This window comes from Henckelia pumila, chromosome 3, assembly GCF_033568475.1.
Source record: "Henckelia pumila isolate YLH828 chromosome 3, ASM3356847v2, whole genome shotgun sequence".
Classification (NCBI taxonomy): domain Eukaryota; kingdom Viridiplantae; phylum Streptophyta; class Magnoliopsida; order Lamiales; family Gesneriaceae; genus Henckelia; species Henckelia pumila.
In genome coordinates this window covers 182,127,368-182,146,537 of record NC_133122.1, presented here as the reverse complement: position 1 = coordinate 182,146,537, position 19,170 = coordinate 182,127,368, and the positions used below count along the sequence as shown (strand labels likewise).

At 37.8% G+C, this 19,170-nt stretch overlaps 1 protein-coding gene across 1 annotated transcript; it reads right to left on the bottom strand.

Moving 5' to 3' along the window:
- Window positions 1–511: 511 nt before the first annotated feature.
- LOC140890111 (uncharacterized) lies at window positions 512–11,634 on the bottom strand. The gene is made up of 7 exons (XM_073297871.1): window positions 11,531–11,634; window positions 11,047–11,425; window positions 10,603–10,849; window positions 7,460–7,807; window positions 7,002–7,121; window positions 6,125–6,192; window positions 512–979 (listed from the first exon to the last, which is right to left on the bottom strand). The coding sequence occupies exons 1-7, from the start codon at window positions 11,632–11,634 to the stop codon at window positions 512–514; spliced, it is 1,734 nt and encodes a 577-aa protein (XP_073153972.1).
- Between the last annotated feature and the right edge of the window lie 7,536 nt (window positions 11,635–19,170).

Genomic DNA, 19,170 nt, shown 5'->3' with positions numbered 1-19,170 from the left:
TAGGCTAGCGACTTCCTAAGACTATCACAAGGCTCACACGACCTTCACTATGTCATATACAATTCACAAGCCATGACTCATGCGTGCTTAAAAAAAATTCAACAACCATATCAAAGTCTAATTTGCATTGGATATCAGAGTGTTCCAAAGTTAGCAAATCATCTATTTTCAAAAGCATGCATGTCATCAATTAGATATCTTCATGGGCTAATGAATTTCAACAGTCAAATTCATCACAAACTATGAGCTCTAAAAAAAATATTTTTTTTGTCAAAAAAAAAAAGGCTAAATTCTCTCAATGACTGGCTAAGTCTCTCCCCCATACTTAAAATCTTACATTATCCCCAATGTAAGCAAAAAAACAAAACAAAAATAAATAAAAACTAAGAATGAAAGAAAATACTCCCCTTGGGTTGCCTCCCAAGCAGCGCCTCTGTTTACAGTCGTCGGCCCGACTGCATGCTTAAGTTCCTCAAGGTGGTTTATATCTAGTTTTTCTAACCACCTTCACCTACTTGCGCAGTTTTCCAGTTATTTTCGTCCCATGATTCTTCTGCTTTGATTTCTTGGGGATTCCTTTTGATCGACCCGGAGGAAATTTTGTCTCAGTTTTAGGTACCTGCAAATCAGAGAGAAAAATTTCAGCAATAGAATTTTTAGCAGGTTGTTCAATAAATTCCTTCAACTTATCTTCATTCACAACTTCCTTGTGTTCCTGTGACAAGTGATTATTGACATCAATAGTATTAATAGCAACACTTTCACAACTAGGAGTTTTCAGGGTATCAAAAATATTAAACATAACAATCTCCCCATCAAACTCCATAGTGAGAGTTCCATTGTTAACATCTATAACAGACTTCGAAGTTTTCAGAAATGATCTTCCTAGCAAAATTGGGGATTTCATATCATTATTTTTCATATCTAGCACATAGAAATCATCAGAAAAAACCAATTTATCAACTTGCACGAGAACATCCTATAACACACCTCTCAGATGAATAGTAGATCTATCAGCCATATGGATAACAATTGCAGTTTTATTCAAAGGCCCAAGATTCAAGGACGCATAAACAGAGTATGACATGACATTTGTGGGGACCTCGGGTTGCTAATATCATCTTAGGGCAATTAATGATTAAATAATAATTAATCAAACAATAAGTAATATTAAAACCAAGAGCTAATTTTTTTTTTAAATTTCAGCACCTCGCTCGATCGGGTAAACTCAATCGATTGAGCGAGCTTAAATCATAAGCTCTCGGGTCTGAAACATATTTGGCCTCGCTCGATCGGTGGAACTCACTCGATCGAGCGAGATCAAAATTCCAATTCTCTGTTTTGAAATTTTAAGGGCCTCGCTCGATCGGTGCAATTCACCCGATCGAGCGGCTCCCCTGCTTCAGAAATTCTGCAGATTTATTTTTGCTGTCAACTTCGAAGATTCAATCCAAATCATTCAAAAACCAACTCCAATCATGGTTTATAAAATCTGAAACAGGCATATATACATAAATGAAGTCTCAAGTATATATATTCATGCATTTATTACATCAAACATATCGTTAACAAAGCGATAAACGACACAACTATAACAATTCTCAAAAGTGTACTTCAAACCACAATATTCTAACATGTTTGATGCTTCTAAAACTTCTAACTTCAGCTAAAACCCGAGTCCTCACGTGCTTAACTCTCTCCCAAGCTATCAATGACGTCTTTGACTAGCTCCTGCCCCCTCTGTTGCCATGCACACATACAAAACAAAGCAACAGCCAGATAAACTCTGATGAGAAATCATTCCCAGTATAATCGACATATATAAAGAGTTAAATAAATAATATCAACTCTAATCATAATCGACTAGACAATAGAGTAAATAACACATATATCGATCAAGAATTGATTCATATCTCGTCATTGCCATCAAGATTCGTAACCGATCTTGATATGGATATCCATCTATCGTAGTCATTCTTGACTAGAAAATAATGTCGTCTCCGACATCGGCATAGAATCAATTCAATATCATATCATATCATCATCGTAATAATATAGACTCAAAGATCCACTACCTGAGATGGATCGACAACATCAAAATCAAATCAAAACAATAAACAAGTATGTGATTTTGGTGGGACAACTCAAGAAGCTTCATTCTCGAGTTTCAAATCCTTGACTCGCAATGTCGTCTTATACCTTCTGGTTTTCTCGGTTTTGAACGCTTCAAATCTGAAACATAACATCAAAACATTCATATCAATCTTTCTTGAATTCTATCATTCCAAAATCTGTTCAAAATTATCATTAAATCTTCAACCAAATGACTTCAAACCTTGAATTCTTCTTATTCGGTTCGAATTCAAAGTTCTTGAGTCGTTAGTCTTCAAAACTAGTCTGAGCTCAATCATAGACTATCAAAACGTTCTCAAAACATGAATCGACGGCATAACGATTGAAAATCGGTAACCGACATAATATCGAAACCATTCTAACTTCATATATACTTCGAACCAACATATCACAGCAAAACATCATCAAATCTCAGCATACTCAAAGAATAACTATTTGAACCCATGTTGGTAAGTCATAAGAAATCCAAACAATATCCGTTCGTCAATTCGATTTCGAATATACAAGATACAAAAGCTCACGAACATGCATAGAGCATAAAATCTGATCTCTGCAATATTTCAATCTTCAAAACATGCCAAAATAATTAAAAACTTACACCAAATCGAAGACCTCGTCGCAAGGATTCCAGAACTATTTTCGGAATTGAAATCGGACGAGCGGATCAAAAGTTACGGGGTTTTTAAAATCGGAAATTCAAAGAAAATGAAGATCTCGGCTTGCTCTGTTCGATTTTTCTGAAATGAATATCACACATACACGCATACATGCTGAATAAGCAATAATAATCTGATAACTTCAAGCCAAATTGCATTTTAGCCCCTCAATTCTTCAGTATTTTCAATTCGGTCCTAGACCCTCTTTTAAATTCAATTTCAATTCTAAATAATTTAAGAATATTAGAATTTAAATCAAAACTTTAAATATTTCCAAATTAAATATACTCGGATTAAAATTAAATAATCTCGGATTAAATTAAATAATCCCGGGCCTTACATTTCTCCCCCACTAAGGCATGAGTTCGTCCTCGAATTCATAAGCAGTCTAGATATGCAGTCTGTATGCACATAAGATAAAGAATAACGGAAAATTGAATAAAAACTCACATCAGTGGAATAGATAGGGAAATCTCTGCCTCATGTCATCTTCTACTTCCCATGTCCCTCTTCAACTCCAAGCCGACTCCATTGAATCTTCACCAATGGAATGATCTTGTTTCGGAGTTGCTTTTCCTTACGATCAAGTATCTGAATCGGTTTTTCAAAATAGCTAAGAGTTTCATCCAATTCAGCTTCATCAGGTTGCAAGATATGAGATTCATCAGGTTGATACTTTCGAAGCATCGAGACATGAAATACATCGTGTATACCAGATAAAGATGTAGGAAGAGCGAGTCGATAAGCAGATTGCCTATCTTCTCGAGTATCTCGTATGGACTGATAAAACGTGGAGATAAATTTCCTTATTTGCCAAATCGGACCGTGCCCCTGAACGGTAAAATCTTCAAGAACACTCTATCTCCCTGTTCAAACGATAACGACCGTCGTCGAACATTCGCATATCTGAATTGTCTATGATGCGCTGTTCTCATCCTCTGCTGTATCAACTTCACCTTCTCAGTCATCTGTCTAATCATATCTGGTCCCAACTCAGGTACCTCTGACACATCATCCCAATACAATGGCGATCGACACTTCTTCCCATACAATGCTTCAAATGGAGCCATCTCTATACTCGTCTGATAACTGTTGTTATAAGAAAACTCCACAAGTGGTATGGAATCTTGCCATTTAGTACCAAAATCAAGTACTACAGCTCTAAGAATATCCTCAAGAGATTGAATAGTTCGTTCAGATTGTCCGTCGATTTGAGGATGATAAGTGGTACTCAAAAGTAAGCGCGTACCTAGAGCTTGCTATAGGCTATGCCAAAAGTGCGAAGTGAATCTCGGATTTCGATCAGATACAATCGACTTTGGCACACCATTTAATCGTACCACTTCTCGAACATATAAATCTGTCATTTGATCATGACGATATGTCATTCGATATGGAATAAAACATGCAGATTTTGTCAACCTGTCAATGATCACCCAAATAGCATCGCATCCTCGGGATGATCATGGCAATTTCATCACAAAGTCCATGGAAATGTGATTCCATTTCCATTTAGGAATAGATAAACTCTGCGACAAACCACCTGGTTTCTTCCTCTCAGCCTTCACCTGTTGGCAATTCAGACATTTTGATACAAATTCAGTCACATTAGACTTCATTTGTTTCCACCAGTACTGATTTTTCAAATCGTTTACATTTTTCTGCCTCCAGGGTGAATACTGAATCGACTACAATGAGCTTCCTTCAAAATATTATGTCTCAAATCTGAAAGATCGGGAACAACAATTCGGTTATTCACATACAGAATATCATCATCACTAACCTGATACTCATACTGATGTCCTGATCTGATCTTTTCAATCGACTTCTGAACATTCAAATCAGATTTCTATGCTTCTTTGATTTGAATCAACAGTTCTGGCTCAGCACTGATAGCACATACTCTCATTGGTCTTCTATCTGTCTCAAATATTAATCCCGAAATACAGCAATCTTCAATCAAATGAGATACACCTATAGTAGACAAGGATAAAGCACATACCTTTCTACTTAGGGCATCTGCTGCTGCATTTGATTTTCCTGGATAATATTTGATTTCACAATCGAAATTTTTCAATAAATCGAGCCATCTTCTTTGTCTCATGTTCAGCTCAGATTGTGAAAACAGATACTTCAGACTTTTATGATCAGAAAATATTTCAAACTTTTCACCATACAGGTAATGTCGCCAGATCTTTAATGCAAAGACGATAGCTGCCAATTCAAGATCATGAATCGGATATCTGAATTCATGTGGTTTCAATTGTCAAGAAGCATAAGCAACAACGTGTCCTCTCTGCATTAAAACACATCCCAAACCTCGATGAGAAGCATCGCAATATATAACAAAATCACCAGTACCTGAAGGGATTGTCAAGACCGGTGATGTAGTCAATTGTTTTCTTCAATTCAAGAAAACTAGCTTCACATGCCTCAGACCAAAAAAATGGTGCATTTTTCTCTGTAATCTGAGTAATAGGCTTCGCAATAGACGAGAAATTTCTGATAAATCGACGATAATATCCGGCTAAGCCCATAAAACTTCGAATTTCTGGCACAGATGTCGGTCTCTGCCAACTTATCACTACTTCAAATTTGCTTGGATCAACTGAAATACCATCTCCTGAAATAATATTACCAAGAAAAACAAATTTCTGCAACCAAAATTCAAAATTTGACAACTTGGCATACAATTTCTCTTCTCGCAAAATTCTTAATACAGTTCTGAGATGGTTGGCATGATCACACAGATTCTTAGAGTAAATCAAAATATCATCGATAAATATAATTACGAAATCATCTAGATATTTTTGAAATACTCTATTCATCAATTCCATAAATACTGCTGGTGCATTCGTTAGACCAAAAGGCATGACTATGAATTCATAATGGCCATACCTGGTTCTAAATGCAGTCTTAGGGATATCTTCATGTCTCACCCTCAATTGATGATAGCCTGATCTCAAATCAATCTTTGAATATACTGACAAACCCTGAAATTGATCAAATAAATCATCGATTATAGGTAAAGGATAGCGATTCTTTACCATTGCTTTATTCAATTGCCGGTAGTCAATACATAACCTCATCGATCCGTCTTTCTTTCTAACAAACAAAACCGGAGCGCCCCAAGGAGAAACACTCGGTCTGATATAACCTTTGGCTAAAATATCTTCAAGCTGCTCTTTCAGTTCTTTCAATTCAATTGGTGCCATACGGTAAGGTGCTTTTGATATCGGTTGTGTACCTGTCATCAATTCTATACTGAAGTCTACCTCTCGAAACGGAGGCAATCCCAGAATCTCGTCAGGGAAAACATCAGCGAATTCACTAACCACTGGCAAGTCAGCCAATTTCGGGCTAGCTTTCAATACATCAACAACATAGATAAGAAATCCTTTTGCTGCGATAAATCAGTCATAGAAATAACGGATACTAAAGGAATTCTGGCTCGTGATCCATTACCATAAAATTTCCACTCATCAGCCATATTAGGTCTGAATTTTACAATCTTCTGAAAACAGTCAACTGTAGCTCTGTACTTGGTTAACATATCGATACCGATAATACAATCAAAATCAGATAAACCAAGAACAATACAGTCTAGCTCAATCTCATGACCCTCAAACTGCAATGTACAATTTCTTACAGACTTCACTGATATAATACCTCTTCCCAAAGGTAATGAAATAGACACGACAGTAGCTAAGGGTTCAACAGGAAATTCATGTAATACAACAAATTTCTCAGAAAGAAATGTGTGTTATGCACCAGTATCAACTAACACATAAGCAGGGTAACCATAAATAGAGCAGTTACCTGCAATCACATCATCAGGTGCATCTTGTGCTTGCTCCTCAGTCAATGCAAACACTCAAGCTTGTTGCCTCTGTTGCTGGCTCCCAGCTTGACTTCGTCTAGCACGGCTCTGTGATGATGGCTGAGATTGAAATGAATGCACTGAGGATGCTTGCCTCTCTGGCTGTGTCACTGATCAAGATCCACTTGCACCCTGAGTACTTCCTGACCCTCACTGTGGGCATACTCTCACAAAATGACCCGGTTGTTGGCTAATGTGACAGGTGTCAAACACTCATCTACACTGCTCATTGGTGTGACGTCCTCCACATTTAGAACAGTAGACATCAGAAGTACCGGATTTCTGTCCACCTCTAAACTGTCTGGATCCACTTGAACTAGAAGAGCTATTACCTGTACGTTTAAACTGTTTGCTTTTTCCCTTAAAGAAATTCTTCTTGCCACTGCCACTACCTCCAACATCAAATCGAGGTGGTGGTGGAATCTGTTGCTGCTTTGCAGTTGTTTCATCGGCTGTGGCACAAACTGTGCTCCTCGTTGCCTCAGTATTCCTGCTTCAGCTCCCTTTGCACGATTCAGAGCATCGGCAAAGTTATTCGGTCTTCCCGCATTTACAAGAGTGAACACATCTAGATTCAAGCCATTTATAAATTGATCGGATTGAGCTTCATCACTCCCAGCGATATGTGGAGCAAACTTCAGTAGGCTGGTGAACTTTGCAACATATTCTTCAATATTCATCTGTCCCTATTGAAAACTTGCAAATTCCACTCCCTTGTCCTTTCGATAAGAAATAGGAAAGAACCGTTGATAGAAAGCTATTTTAAATACAGACCATGTAATAACTGTACCTCGATTTTCAAACGCTCTCTTTGTCGCTACCCACCAATTCTTTGCAAGGCCATGTAATTGATGGATCACTAGTCTAACACGACGATCATCTGTATAGTCGAGGGATTCAAATAACTGCTCGATATCCTCCAGCCAATTCTCGCAATCAACAAAGTTCTCAGTTCCTTGTAAAGTCGGTGGTTTGAAGGACTGAAATCGTTTCAGCAGTTTTTCCATCGGATTTTCATCACCACTCAAAGTATCAACAGAAGTACTACCATGTCCTACGTCAGGTGCTGTTACTGGTACCTGTGCAGCATTAGTCTGTTCTGGCTGATTCACTGCTACAGTACGTCTAGTATTCGGTGCTGGTAGGGGAGGCATATTTGATAATCAAAAAGATTAGTGCACAATTTTCAAAATATATCTCAGAACACAGTTCTGTTTCAGCCTTCCTCTGATTAGCATTTTCATGCATCTTCAAGAAATCGAGTTCTGATTCAGAATCTATGCTGATTCATTCCCAATATCACATACTTCCAATCATCTCAGATATATAAGCAAGTATATAATTCTCAAAGCAATAAATAGACTCAAATCGTAATCATGCTTCGAGAATAAAGAAATCACACAAAAGGTCTCGATCTACCCCGCTCATCTATTCTCAGTCCGAGAAACTTAAGCTCTGATACCACCTGTGGTGGGGACCTCGGGTTGCTAATCTCATCTTGGGAAATTAATGATTAGGTAACAATTAATCAAACAATAATTAATATTAAAACCAAGAGCTAATTTTTTTTTTAAAATTTCAGCACCTCACTCGATCGGGTAAACTCACCCGATCGAGCGAGCTTAAATCATCAGCTCTCGGGTCTGAAACATATTTGGCCTCGATTTATCGGTGGAACTCACCCGATCCAGCGAGCTCAAAATTCCAATTCTCTGTTTTGAAAATTTAAGGGCCTCGCTCGATCGGTGCAATTCACCCGATCGAGCGGCTCCCCTACTTTAGAAATTCTGCAGATTTATTTTTGCTGTCAACTTCGAACATTCAATCCAAATCATTCAAAAACCAACTCCAATCATGGTTTATAAAATCTAATACAGGAATATATACATAAATGAAGTTTCAAATATATATTCAGGCATTTATTACATCAAACATATCATTAACAAAGCGATAAACGACACAACTATAACGATTCTCAAAAGTGTACTTCAAACCACAATATTCTAACATGTTTGATGCTTCTAAAACTTCTAACTTTAGCTAAAACCCGAGTCCTCACGTGCTTAACTCTCTCCCAAGATGTCAATGACGTCTTTGACTAGATCATGCCCCCTCTGTTTCCATGCACACATACAAAATAAAGCAACAACCGGATAAACTCCGATGAGAAATCATTCCCAGTATAATCGACATATATAAAGCGTTAAATAAATCATATCAAATATAATCATAATCGACTCAACAGTAGAGTAAACAACACATATATTGATCAAGAATTGATTCATATCTCGTCGTTGCCATCAAGATTCGTAACCGATCTTGATATGGATATCCATCTATCGTAGTCATTCTTGACTAGAAAATAAGGTCGCCTCCGACCTCGGCATAGAATCAATTCAATATCATATCATATCATCATCGTAATAATATCGACTCAAAGATCCACTACCTAAGATGGATCGACAACATCAAAATCAAATCAAAACAATAAACAAGTATGTGATTTTTGCGGGACAACTCAAGAAGCTTCATTCTCGAGTTTCAAATCCTTGACTCGCGATGTTGTCTTATACCTTCTGGTTTTCTCGATTTTGAACGCTTCAAATCTAAAACATAACATCAAAACATTCATATCAATCTCCCTTCAATTCTATCATTCCAAAATCTGTTAAAAATTATCATTAAATCTTCAACAAAATGACTTCAAACCTTGACTTATTTTTCTTCGGTTTGAATTCAAAGTTCTTGAGTCGTTAGCCTTCAAAACTAGTCTGAAATGGAAGCATAAAATTTCTACAACATCAACAACATCTCAAAGAACATCTAATCTCAATCATAGACTATCAAAACGGTCTCAAAACATGAATCGACGGCGTAGCGATTGAAAATCGGTAACCGACATAATATCGAAACCATTCTAACTTCATATATACTTCAAACCAACATATCACAGCAAAACATCATCAAATATCAGCATAATCAAAGCATAACTATTTGAACCCATGTTGGTAATTCATAAGAAATCCAAACAATATCCGTTCGTCAATTCGATTTCGAATATACAAGATACAAAAGCTCACGAACATGCATAGAGCATAAAATCTGATCTCTGCAATATTTCAATCTTCAAAACATTCCAAAATAATTAAAAACTTACACCAAATAGAAGTCCTTGTTGCAAGGTCGCAAGGATTCCAGAACTATTTTCGGAATTGAAATCGAACAAGCGGATCAAAAGTTACGGGGTTTTTTAAATTGGAAATTCAAAGAAAATGAAGATCTCGTCTTGCTCTGTTCAATTTTTCTGAAATTAATATCACACATACACGCATACATGCTGAATAAGCAATAATAATCTGATAACTTCAAGCCAAATTGCATTTTAGCCCCTAAATTCTTCAGTATTTTCAATTCGGTCCTAGGTCCTTTTTAAATTCAATTTCAATCCTAAATAATTGAAGAATATTAGAATTTAAATCAAAACTCTAAATATTCCCAAATTAAATATATGTGGATTAAAATTAAATAATCTCGGATTAAATTAAATAATCCCGGGCCTTACAACATTAATCGATGCTCCTAAATCTAACATGGTCGTGTCAAGCTGAACATCTCCTATTTTACAAGGAATAAAAAACATACCTGGATCCTTGCATTTTGTAGGTATTTTTCTTTGAATTACAGCAGAAACCTGTTCTCCCAATTCAACTCTCTGACATCCCTTCAGTTTTTGTTTTCTCTTCACAGTACACAACTCTTTTAAAAATTTAGCATAGCGAGGTACTTGAGTGATACCATCTAACAAAGGAATATTTACCTCACATCTACGAAAAATTTCATACAACACCTTAATTCCTTCATTCTTCCTAGACCCTTTCAATGCTAAGGGAAAAGGGGCTACAGGTTTATACTCAGAAAGGGGAGGAAACTTACCTCTCAGTGCCTCTTCGTTCTGTACTGGCTCTTTCTCCACTTCTTCATTATTTACCGGTGTGTGAACCACCTCTTCACGGACCTTCAAGTCTCTTCCACTCCTCAAGGTGATTGCACTCACATTCTCCTTTGGATTCACCACTGTCTGTGATGGTAAGCTGTTAGAGTTTTGTGCCTCCAACCTATTGAATGTGGTTTCCAACTGCCCCATTTGAGTGTTCAAGTGTTGGATACTTTCTCGAGTTTCCTGTTTAAAAGTTACAGTATTAGTAGCAAGATCCTTAACAATGTTTTCTAGAAACTCACCAGGCGTTGGAACTTTAGGACGCTGTGGCCATGGAGGATACGGTGGCCTATAAGCTTGAGCATTCGATTAATTCATTGGAGGTGCAGGCTGGTTCATTGCATGATTTTCATATCTGAGGTTTGGATGATCCTTCCAACCTCGATTGAATGTATTCGAATAAGGATCATAATTTCTCTGCTGTGATGGCCCAGGAAATCCTCCTGCTGCATTGACTTGTTCAGTAGATCCCTCTTGAAGTGTGGGACACATGTCAGTTGCATGTCCCACTGCAGCATAGATTCCACACTTTTCACATTTTGTCCATTCCCTATAGCCATTTGATGCACAAGAGAGATCAGTTCAATCAATTGTTGTTCAAGAGAAGAAACATTTACCTCGTTGCCCCTTCTTGGCACTAGATCACTCCTGTTAGTGCCAAATTGCTGAGAATTAGCAGTCATATTCTCTATCAAGTTCCTTGCTTGTACTGGAGTTTTGTCCACGAAAACTCCTCCACTGACCGCATCTAACATACTCCTGTCATGAGACAACAAACCTTCATAGCAGTATTGGATTAAAATTTTTTTACTTATCTGGTGCTGCATACAGCTAGCACAAAACTTCTTGAACCGCTCCCAATACTCGTGAAGTGACTCTCCTGTATACTGTTTAATGCCATAGATCTCCTTTCTGATATTTGCTGCTCTTGAAGCTGGAAAATACTTCTCTAAGAAGATCCTATTCATCTCTGCCAGGTGGTAATGAATCCAGAAGGTAGATAGTATAGTCAATCCTTAGCAGCATTCTTTAAAGAAAAAGGAAAGGCTCTCAATTGAATTTGCTCATCTGTTACTCCATGAGGTTTCATGCTTGTGCACACCACATGGAATTCCATTAAGTTCTTGTGGGGATCCTCACTTGCAAGACCATGAAAAGCAGGCAACAAATGTATTAGTCCAGATTTAAGATCAAAAGTAGCATTATTTTCTAGAGTAGGAAAAGTAATGCATAAAGGCTGCTGGTTGGGATCAGGAGTGCCCAATTGTCTCAAACTCAGATTGGCGTTGTCAGCCATTGCTCTTGTCAGATCTTCAACCACGCGCTCGTCCTCTTCTAGTCTCTTACAAGCTTCTCTCCTTCGCCTATGCAAAGTTCTTTCTATCTCCGGGTCGTATGGAAATTCTTCTTCCGAAGAGTCACCTGAAAGCATGAACAAACCCGAGAAGCACTGGGGAAAGAATAAAAAAATAAAAATAAAAACAAGAACACAAATAAATTAAACACCGTTCCTCGGCAACGACGCCAAAATTTGGTAGCGCTAAGTCGCGTCACGCCCAAATTACCCGACTCAAATCAGATAACAAATTATGCAGTAGTGTGAGTAGGGATCGTTCCCACGAGAAAAGTGAAATTTAAATAGTGTTCTAAAATACTAAAAATAATAAAAGGGAATTTTTGGATTTTATTAACTACTATGCAAGAATTAAAATAAGAAAGATCAATAAACTAACGAGACTTGGTATCGGTCGACTACACCCTTGAAATTATTAATTCGATCATCGATTCCCTAAAAATAATTAATTCACATTGAATATTCATCATTGGAAATTTAATTCCCGTTTCACCTTAATTTTAGTCCAGCGTTCTAAGTTAACCCTTACCCCATAAATTAACCCAATACCAACGATTAGATTTAAATCCACGGTAGCATTCAAATGAGTAAAACTGATGAATCTAGACAACACAATACCAGCGATTGTATTTAATCTAGTCAATTGTTGTTCCTACGATTTAAAAAATTCAACAACAGAAAATATTAATCATAGTTTCTTCACAAATCACATGATTCAAACAATTACGGATTTGAGTTCTAATTTAGAAATAGATTGTATAGCAAAACCCTAAGGTGATCAATCCTAAAATCTCACATACAAGCATGGCAATCAATCCAAAACAAATCTTGATACGCATTTTGGAATTAAACAATGAAAAATTCGAATCTCACAAATAAAATAACTCAAGGGTTCGTCTTCCTCAACCAAGTACTAAAACTTAGCCAACAATATTCATGAATTTTCTAGAAAAATTCATGAAAGAAAATTAAATCTAAGAAAAGAGAGAAGAAACCTAGCCGTCAAGAGAGTTCTGAGATTGAGGGAATTCTGAACAGTTCACCTGAGCTACCTCAGTCAGGTAATATCTCTTATATATTATTACCAATCTCTAATACTTGGTGCCTTCCATCTGTTTTGCAGGCACCCATGGTCGAACTAAAGACACTTCCAAAACATCTCAAGTATGTTTTCCTTGGAGAAGGAGAAACATTACCAGTCATCATCTCAATAGTTTGGAAGCCGACCAAGAGGAACAATTGGTCAAAGTACTACAAGAGCACAAGACTGCTATCGGATGGACCATAACAGACATCAAGGGAATTAGCCCTTCTACATGCATGCACAGAATTTTGATGGAGGAAGGAGTGAATCCCTTACGTCAGCCGCAAAGAAAATTGAACCCACCGATGATGGAGGTGGTGAAGGCTGAAATTATGAAACTTCTTGAAGTTGGAGTCATATACCCGATTTCTGACAGTCAGTGGGTCAGTCCAGTCCAAGTGGTGCCCAAGAAAACCAGGATAACTGTGGTAAAGAACAAGGATGATGAATTGGTTCCCACCCGCATTCAAAACGGGTGGAGGGTTTGTATAGACTATAGGAAGTTAAATGCGGGAACCCGAAAGGATCACTTCCCTTTACCATTTATTGATCAAATGATTGAACGTTTAGCATGTCATCCTTATTATTGTTTTCTTGATGGGTATTCTGGTTATTTTCATATTGCTATTGTGCCGGAAGATCAGGAAAAGACGACATTCACTTGCCCGTTTGACACCTTTGCATATCGACGGATGTCTTTTGGACTCTGCAATGCACCGGCCACTTTCCAATGGTGTATGGTCAGTATCTTTTCAGATTTCATTGAGCATATCTTAGAAGTTTTTATGGATGATTTTACTGTCTATGGTGATTCATTCGAAAACTGTCTGTCTAACCTTGCTCTTGTCCTTAAGAGGTGTGTCGAAACCAAGTTAGTCTTAAATTCTGAAAAATGTCTTTTTATGGTTGGGCAAGGTGTTGTGTTGGGTCATGTCATTTCATCTAAGGTAATAGAGGTAGACAAGGATAAATTGATATTATTCAGTCTCTTCCTTATCCCACATGTGTGCGGGAAGTGCGTTCTTTTCTTGGCCATGCAGGTTTCTACAGGAGATACATTCAGGACTTCGCCAAGATCGCATCCCCCATGTGCAAATTGTTGCAAAAAGATGTCTCGTTTGAGTTTGATGAACCGTGCAAAACATCTTTTGACAAACTCAAAGACTCATTGACATCTGCACCAATAATCCAACCACCGGAGTGGAGCCAACCATTCGAGATCATGTGTGATGCCAGCGACTATGCTGTGGGCGCAGTTTTAGGCCAAAAAGTTGGGAAAGCATCGCATTCTATCTACTACGCTTCGTGTATCCTAAACGATGCCCAACGGAACTACTCCACCACTGAAAAGGAGCTATTGGCTGTAGTTTTTGCATTAGAAAAATTTTGCTCTTATTTACTTGGTGCTAAAGTCATTGTTTATTCTGATCATGCAACTCTTCGTTTTTTGATGGTGAAGAAGGAGGCGAAACCAAGGCTAATAAGATGGATACTACTCCTGAGCGAATTTGACGTGGAAATCAAGGACAAAAGAGGGACAGAAAATCAAGTCGCTGACCACTTGAGCCGCCTAGTTCACATCGATGAGGAGCTGAGCTTGCGTGAAGAATTTCCTAATGAGCAATTGTTTTCAGCAAGCGCCGAATTACCCTGGTACACAAATATTGTCAATTATTTAGTTACTAAAGGATTTCCCTGAATTCTCCAAGGCACAAAAGGACAAGGTGAGAAGCAATTCCAAGTATTATGTGTGGGATGATCCATACTTGTGGAAACACTGCGCTGATCAAGTTCTATGTCGATGCATACCTGCGAGTGAGGTAATTCATAATCTCACGTTTTGTCATTCTCATGCGTGTGGTGGCCATTTTGGAGCAAAAAGGACAGCAAGAAAGGTGTTGGATTGCGGATTTTTATGGCCATCCTTGTTTCGAGACGCTTACGTTTTTTTTAAGTCGTGCACTCAATGCTAGAAGACAGGTAATATCTCCCAGCAAAAGGAGATGCCTCAACAACCTATTTTAGTTTGTGAAATATTTGATGTGTGGGGCATCGACTTCATGGGACCTTTTCCAAGTTCATATGGATACATATATATATTACTTGCTATCGACTATGTCTTGAAATGGGTGGAAGAAAAGGCCACCCGTACTGATGATTCTAAAGTTGTTGCAGAGTTTATCAAGCATAATCTTTTCTATAGGTTTGGGATTCCACGAGCCATCATCAGTGATAGAGGAACGCACTTTTGCAATCGCACTGTGGCCAGTTTGCTAAAGAAGTACCATGTGACGCACATGGTCTCCACCGCATACCACCCACAATCCAATGGTCAGGCTGAAATTTCGAATAAAGAGATCAAATCCATCCTAGAAAATACCGTGAATCCTACAAGGAAGGACTGGAGCTTGCGCCTGGATGGCGCTTTGTGGGCCTACAAAACCGCGTTCAAAACGCCGATTGGAATGTCCCCATATCGGCTGATTTTTGGGAAACCATGCCATTTGCCAGTAGAATTGGAGCATAGAGCCTATTGGACTATCAAAAACTTTAACATGCAGATGGATGAGAGCGGCGATCACCGAAAGTTACAGTTGCAAGAATTAGAAGAGATCCGCAATGATGCTTATGTCAGCTCTAAGATTTACAAGGATAAGACAAAGGCCTTCCATGACAAGATGATCTCTAGACGAGAATTCGAAGTCGGACAAAAAGTTCTGCTCTATCACTCATGACTTCGACTATTTCCAGGTAAGTTGCGTTCACGTTGGAATGATCCCTTTGTTGTTACTAATGTCTTTTCCCATGGTGCAGTCGAAATTCAAAGCTTGGACATATCCAAAATATTCAAGGTCAATGGCCACCAGCTTAAATACTACTATGAAGGAGTCCAAGCATATGTAGGAGGGGACGAGCATGATATCACTCTAGATGCTCCGCCAAATGTTGAGTAACTTGCAGCATTCAGTCGAGTCAATGACCGTAAACAAAGGCGCTGACTGGGAGGCAACCCAGCATTTCTTTTCCTTTTGATTTTATTTAATCTTAGTCGTTTTTTGTTTGCTTTGTTTTTACTTGGTTTTCGGAAAATTTTGAAAAATAACAAAAAGTTTCATTGAAGGAATGCCGCGCTCGATCCTGCGCACTCATAGGATTGAGCACGCATTTTTTCCTCAACTCTCTGCCCCGGAATTTTTTTTGGGCACACTTGATCCTGCGTACTCATGGGATCGAGCGCGCAGAAAACCCGTAACTTACTGTCCCTGACTTTTAAGTAGCGCGATTGATCCTGCGTACTCATAGGATCGAGCGCGCTCCCCTGTTCGCGATATATCCTCTTTTTTCTTTTTTTCCCCTCATTCTTCCTCTTATTTCCTTCTACTCCCTAGAACCCTAAATCCCCAAATTTCGAATTCTTTCAAATTTCACCTTTTGTTCTTCATCTCTTGCAGGAATCATCCTACGGCTTGAAATCATCACCCCCTCTCTCATCTCCACTTCTCAAGCACCATATTTTGCTAAGGAATGCCGGAAATTTTGGTGCACACCACGTGTTCAACAAATTTCCCTTGTCAAGTTTTCATGCAATTATCGCGACATCATGGCTCCAAAACGCAATAGAGAGATAGGCGAATCTTCTTGCCAGGGCACAAGGGCTGCACCCGCTTCACTCAACCTCGCCGGCCGATTCTTCAACCAAACGGCTCGGGATAGGTATGATCATGTGTAGTAGCCCGGTTCCATTTTACAAGATTAAGTGATTTTAAACATGTTAGAAAATGACATATAATTTTAAAAGTGTCAAAACATGTTTAAGGAGTCCTTATTTGGTTAAAATAAGTGGAAAATCAGATCCGAAACGTCCGAAATAGGTGGGGTAGGTCCTGGGGGTCCCGGAGGACCAAAACCAGTTCGGAAGCATGAGAAACAGTTCGGAGCTTCCGGGCAGATCGGAGCTTCCGATCCGAGATCGGAGCTTCCGATCTCAACCAGAAACAGTTGTCAAGGAGATTGAAACACGTGGCCAGATGCAGGAGATCGGAGCTTCCGATCCTGCAATCGGAGCTTCCGATCTCGGCCGTCCAAAACGTGGCAAACATGCACCGATCGGAGCTTCCGATCGTGGCCTATAAATAGGGGTCCGAATCCCTCATTTTGAAATGCAAATTTCCTCTCCTCTTCCGGTAATGGCTCTATTTTAAGGGTTTCGGGACTCTTTCTTTAAGAGTTGGAGTAGGAAATAGTATTTTTTATAGCGGACAGTGTCCGCAGTAGCAGCCAGGTGGCGGAGCTCTGGCGAGGCGTCCAGGAGTCGTAGCTAGGCTATGCCCAGACTCTGGGGCATGCGACATCAGCGGGCTGACGACGGACGAAGGTATGGCTTTGGTTTCCTATAGTAAATAGGGAGTAGACTATAGTTTAATTAAGGCTTTTAGAGCCTAGTAGGTGATGTTTGGCATGCTAGGTAATGCATGGTTATTTATGTTGTAGTGTTGCATGGTAGGCTTGGACCTAGATGGAAGCTTTTAGGATCTGCCTTAGAAAGGTACGGAAGTATTATTCGAGATATCCAGATTGAGTATGCATGTATTATGTATTTGCATGGATTATTGCTACAACTTAAATTGTAATTCACCCAAGTGTAGGTTGTCTGCAAGTAATATACTCGTGAGTACGAGATCGATCCACGGAGAGGATGCTGTAAGTTTAATTTTAGCATGATATATTATAGATGAAAATATTATTATGAAACTTCAAATACACAAATTATAAAATTGTCAGGGTTTCAAAGGTTCATTGTTGGTTTATTTAAGATTGCTTAATAAAAATAAATAAAAGAAACTAAAATAAAAATAAACATAAAAGAACAATGAAATATTTAAACAAGTATATCATATAATATAGTTCCCACTATATTAATATCAGATTAACCGATATTTAATATATGGTACCCATAATATATATATAGATGAATAAATATAAACATAAAAAGAACAATTAAATATTTAAACAAGTATATCATATAATATAGTTCTCACTATATTAATATCAGCCGATATTTAATACATGGTACCCATAATATATATATAAATTCATAAATATAAATTGACATAAAAGTAAATGTTAGATCAAATCACAATATTTCATTTAGAACAACCGGCAGAGCCACACTATCGTCTAAATAAAATATATGACTTTATGTTAGATGCGATAAAGTAAATGTTAGTTGCGGAAAAATAAATGTTATATGCGAGAAAGTAAATGTTAGTTGCGGAAAAGTAAATGTTAGTTGCGATAAAGTAAAAGTTAGATGCGAGAAAGTAAATGTTAGTTCAAATCACAATATATTATTTAGAACAATCGACAGTGCCACGCTATCGTCTAAATAATATATATGACTTTATTATAAATAGATACTTATATTTATAGTATATAATTATTGTAGTATTTATTGTATCATATTTGACAACAAATCAAGGTAACCACATTCAAGGTACCAAGCATTTGATGTAAATAGATAACAACAAATCTTCCAAAATTATACCTACAAATAAGGATCAATTAGAAAAACAAAATAGAATAGAAAAAGAGAAGAATATACAAAATATAAACAATCTTACTTGACTAACAATGAAATCTTTTCACCTTGACATAAAAAGATTTAGCTTGCCATGAACATGAAACTCAAGAGTAAGGATAAAATAAATTTCATACTTGAACTTGAGAAATATGCACACTCAAACTTTTATTCTCACACACACAATATTTATTTTACAAATGAGGACTTCTCTACACTCTTGCACACTACAAAGCTTATACAACACATCTATTTATAGGCCAAATGAGAGCAAGGGTCCAAGACTCATTAAATATGGAATAGTAAAGTTGGTGGGTGCTTGTCTCCTTGAATGTCAATACATTGACCCAACTTTAATTGGCATGTTTGATGCCTTAGACTTCCGATTTTGCTTCTGCACAAAACATATAACACGTAGCACTTTGTCTGTAGATGTGTTTTGATAACTCATTCACCACTTTTGGATAACATATGAAATACTTATGATA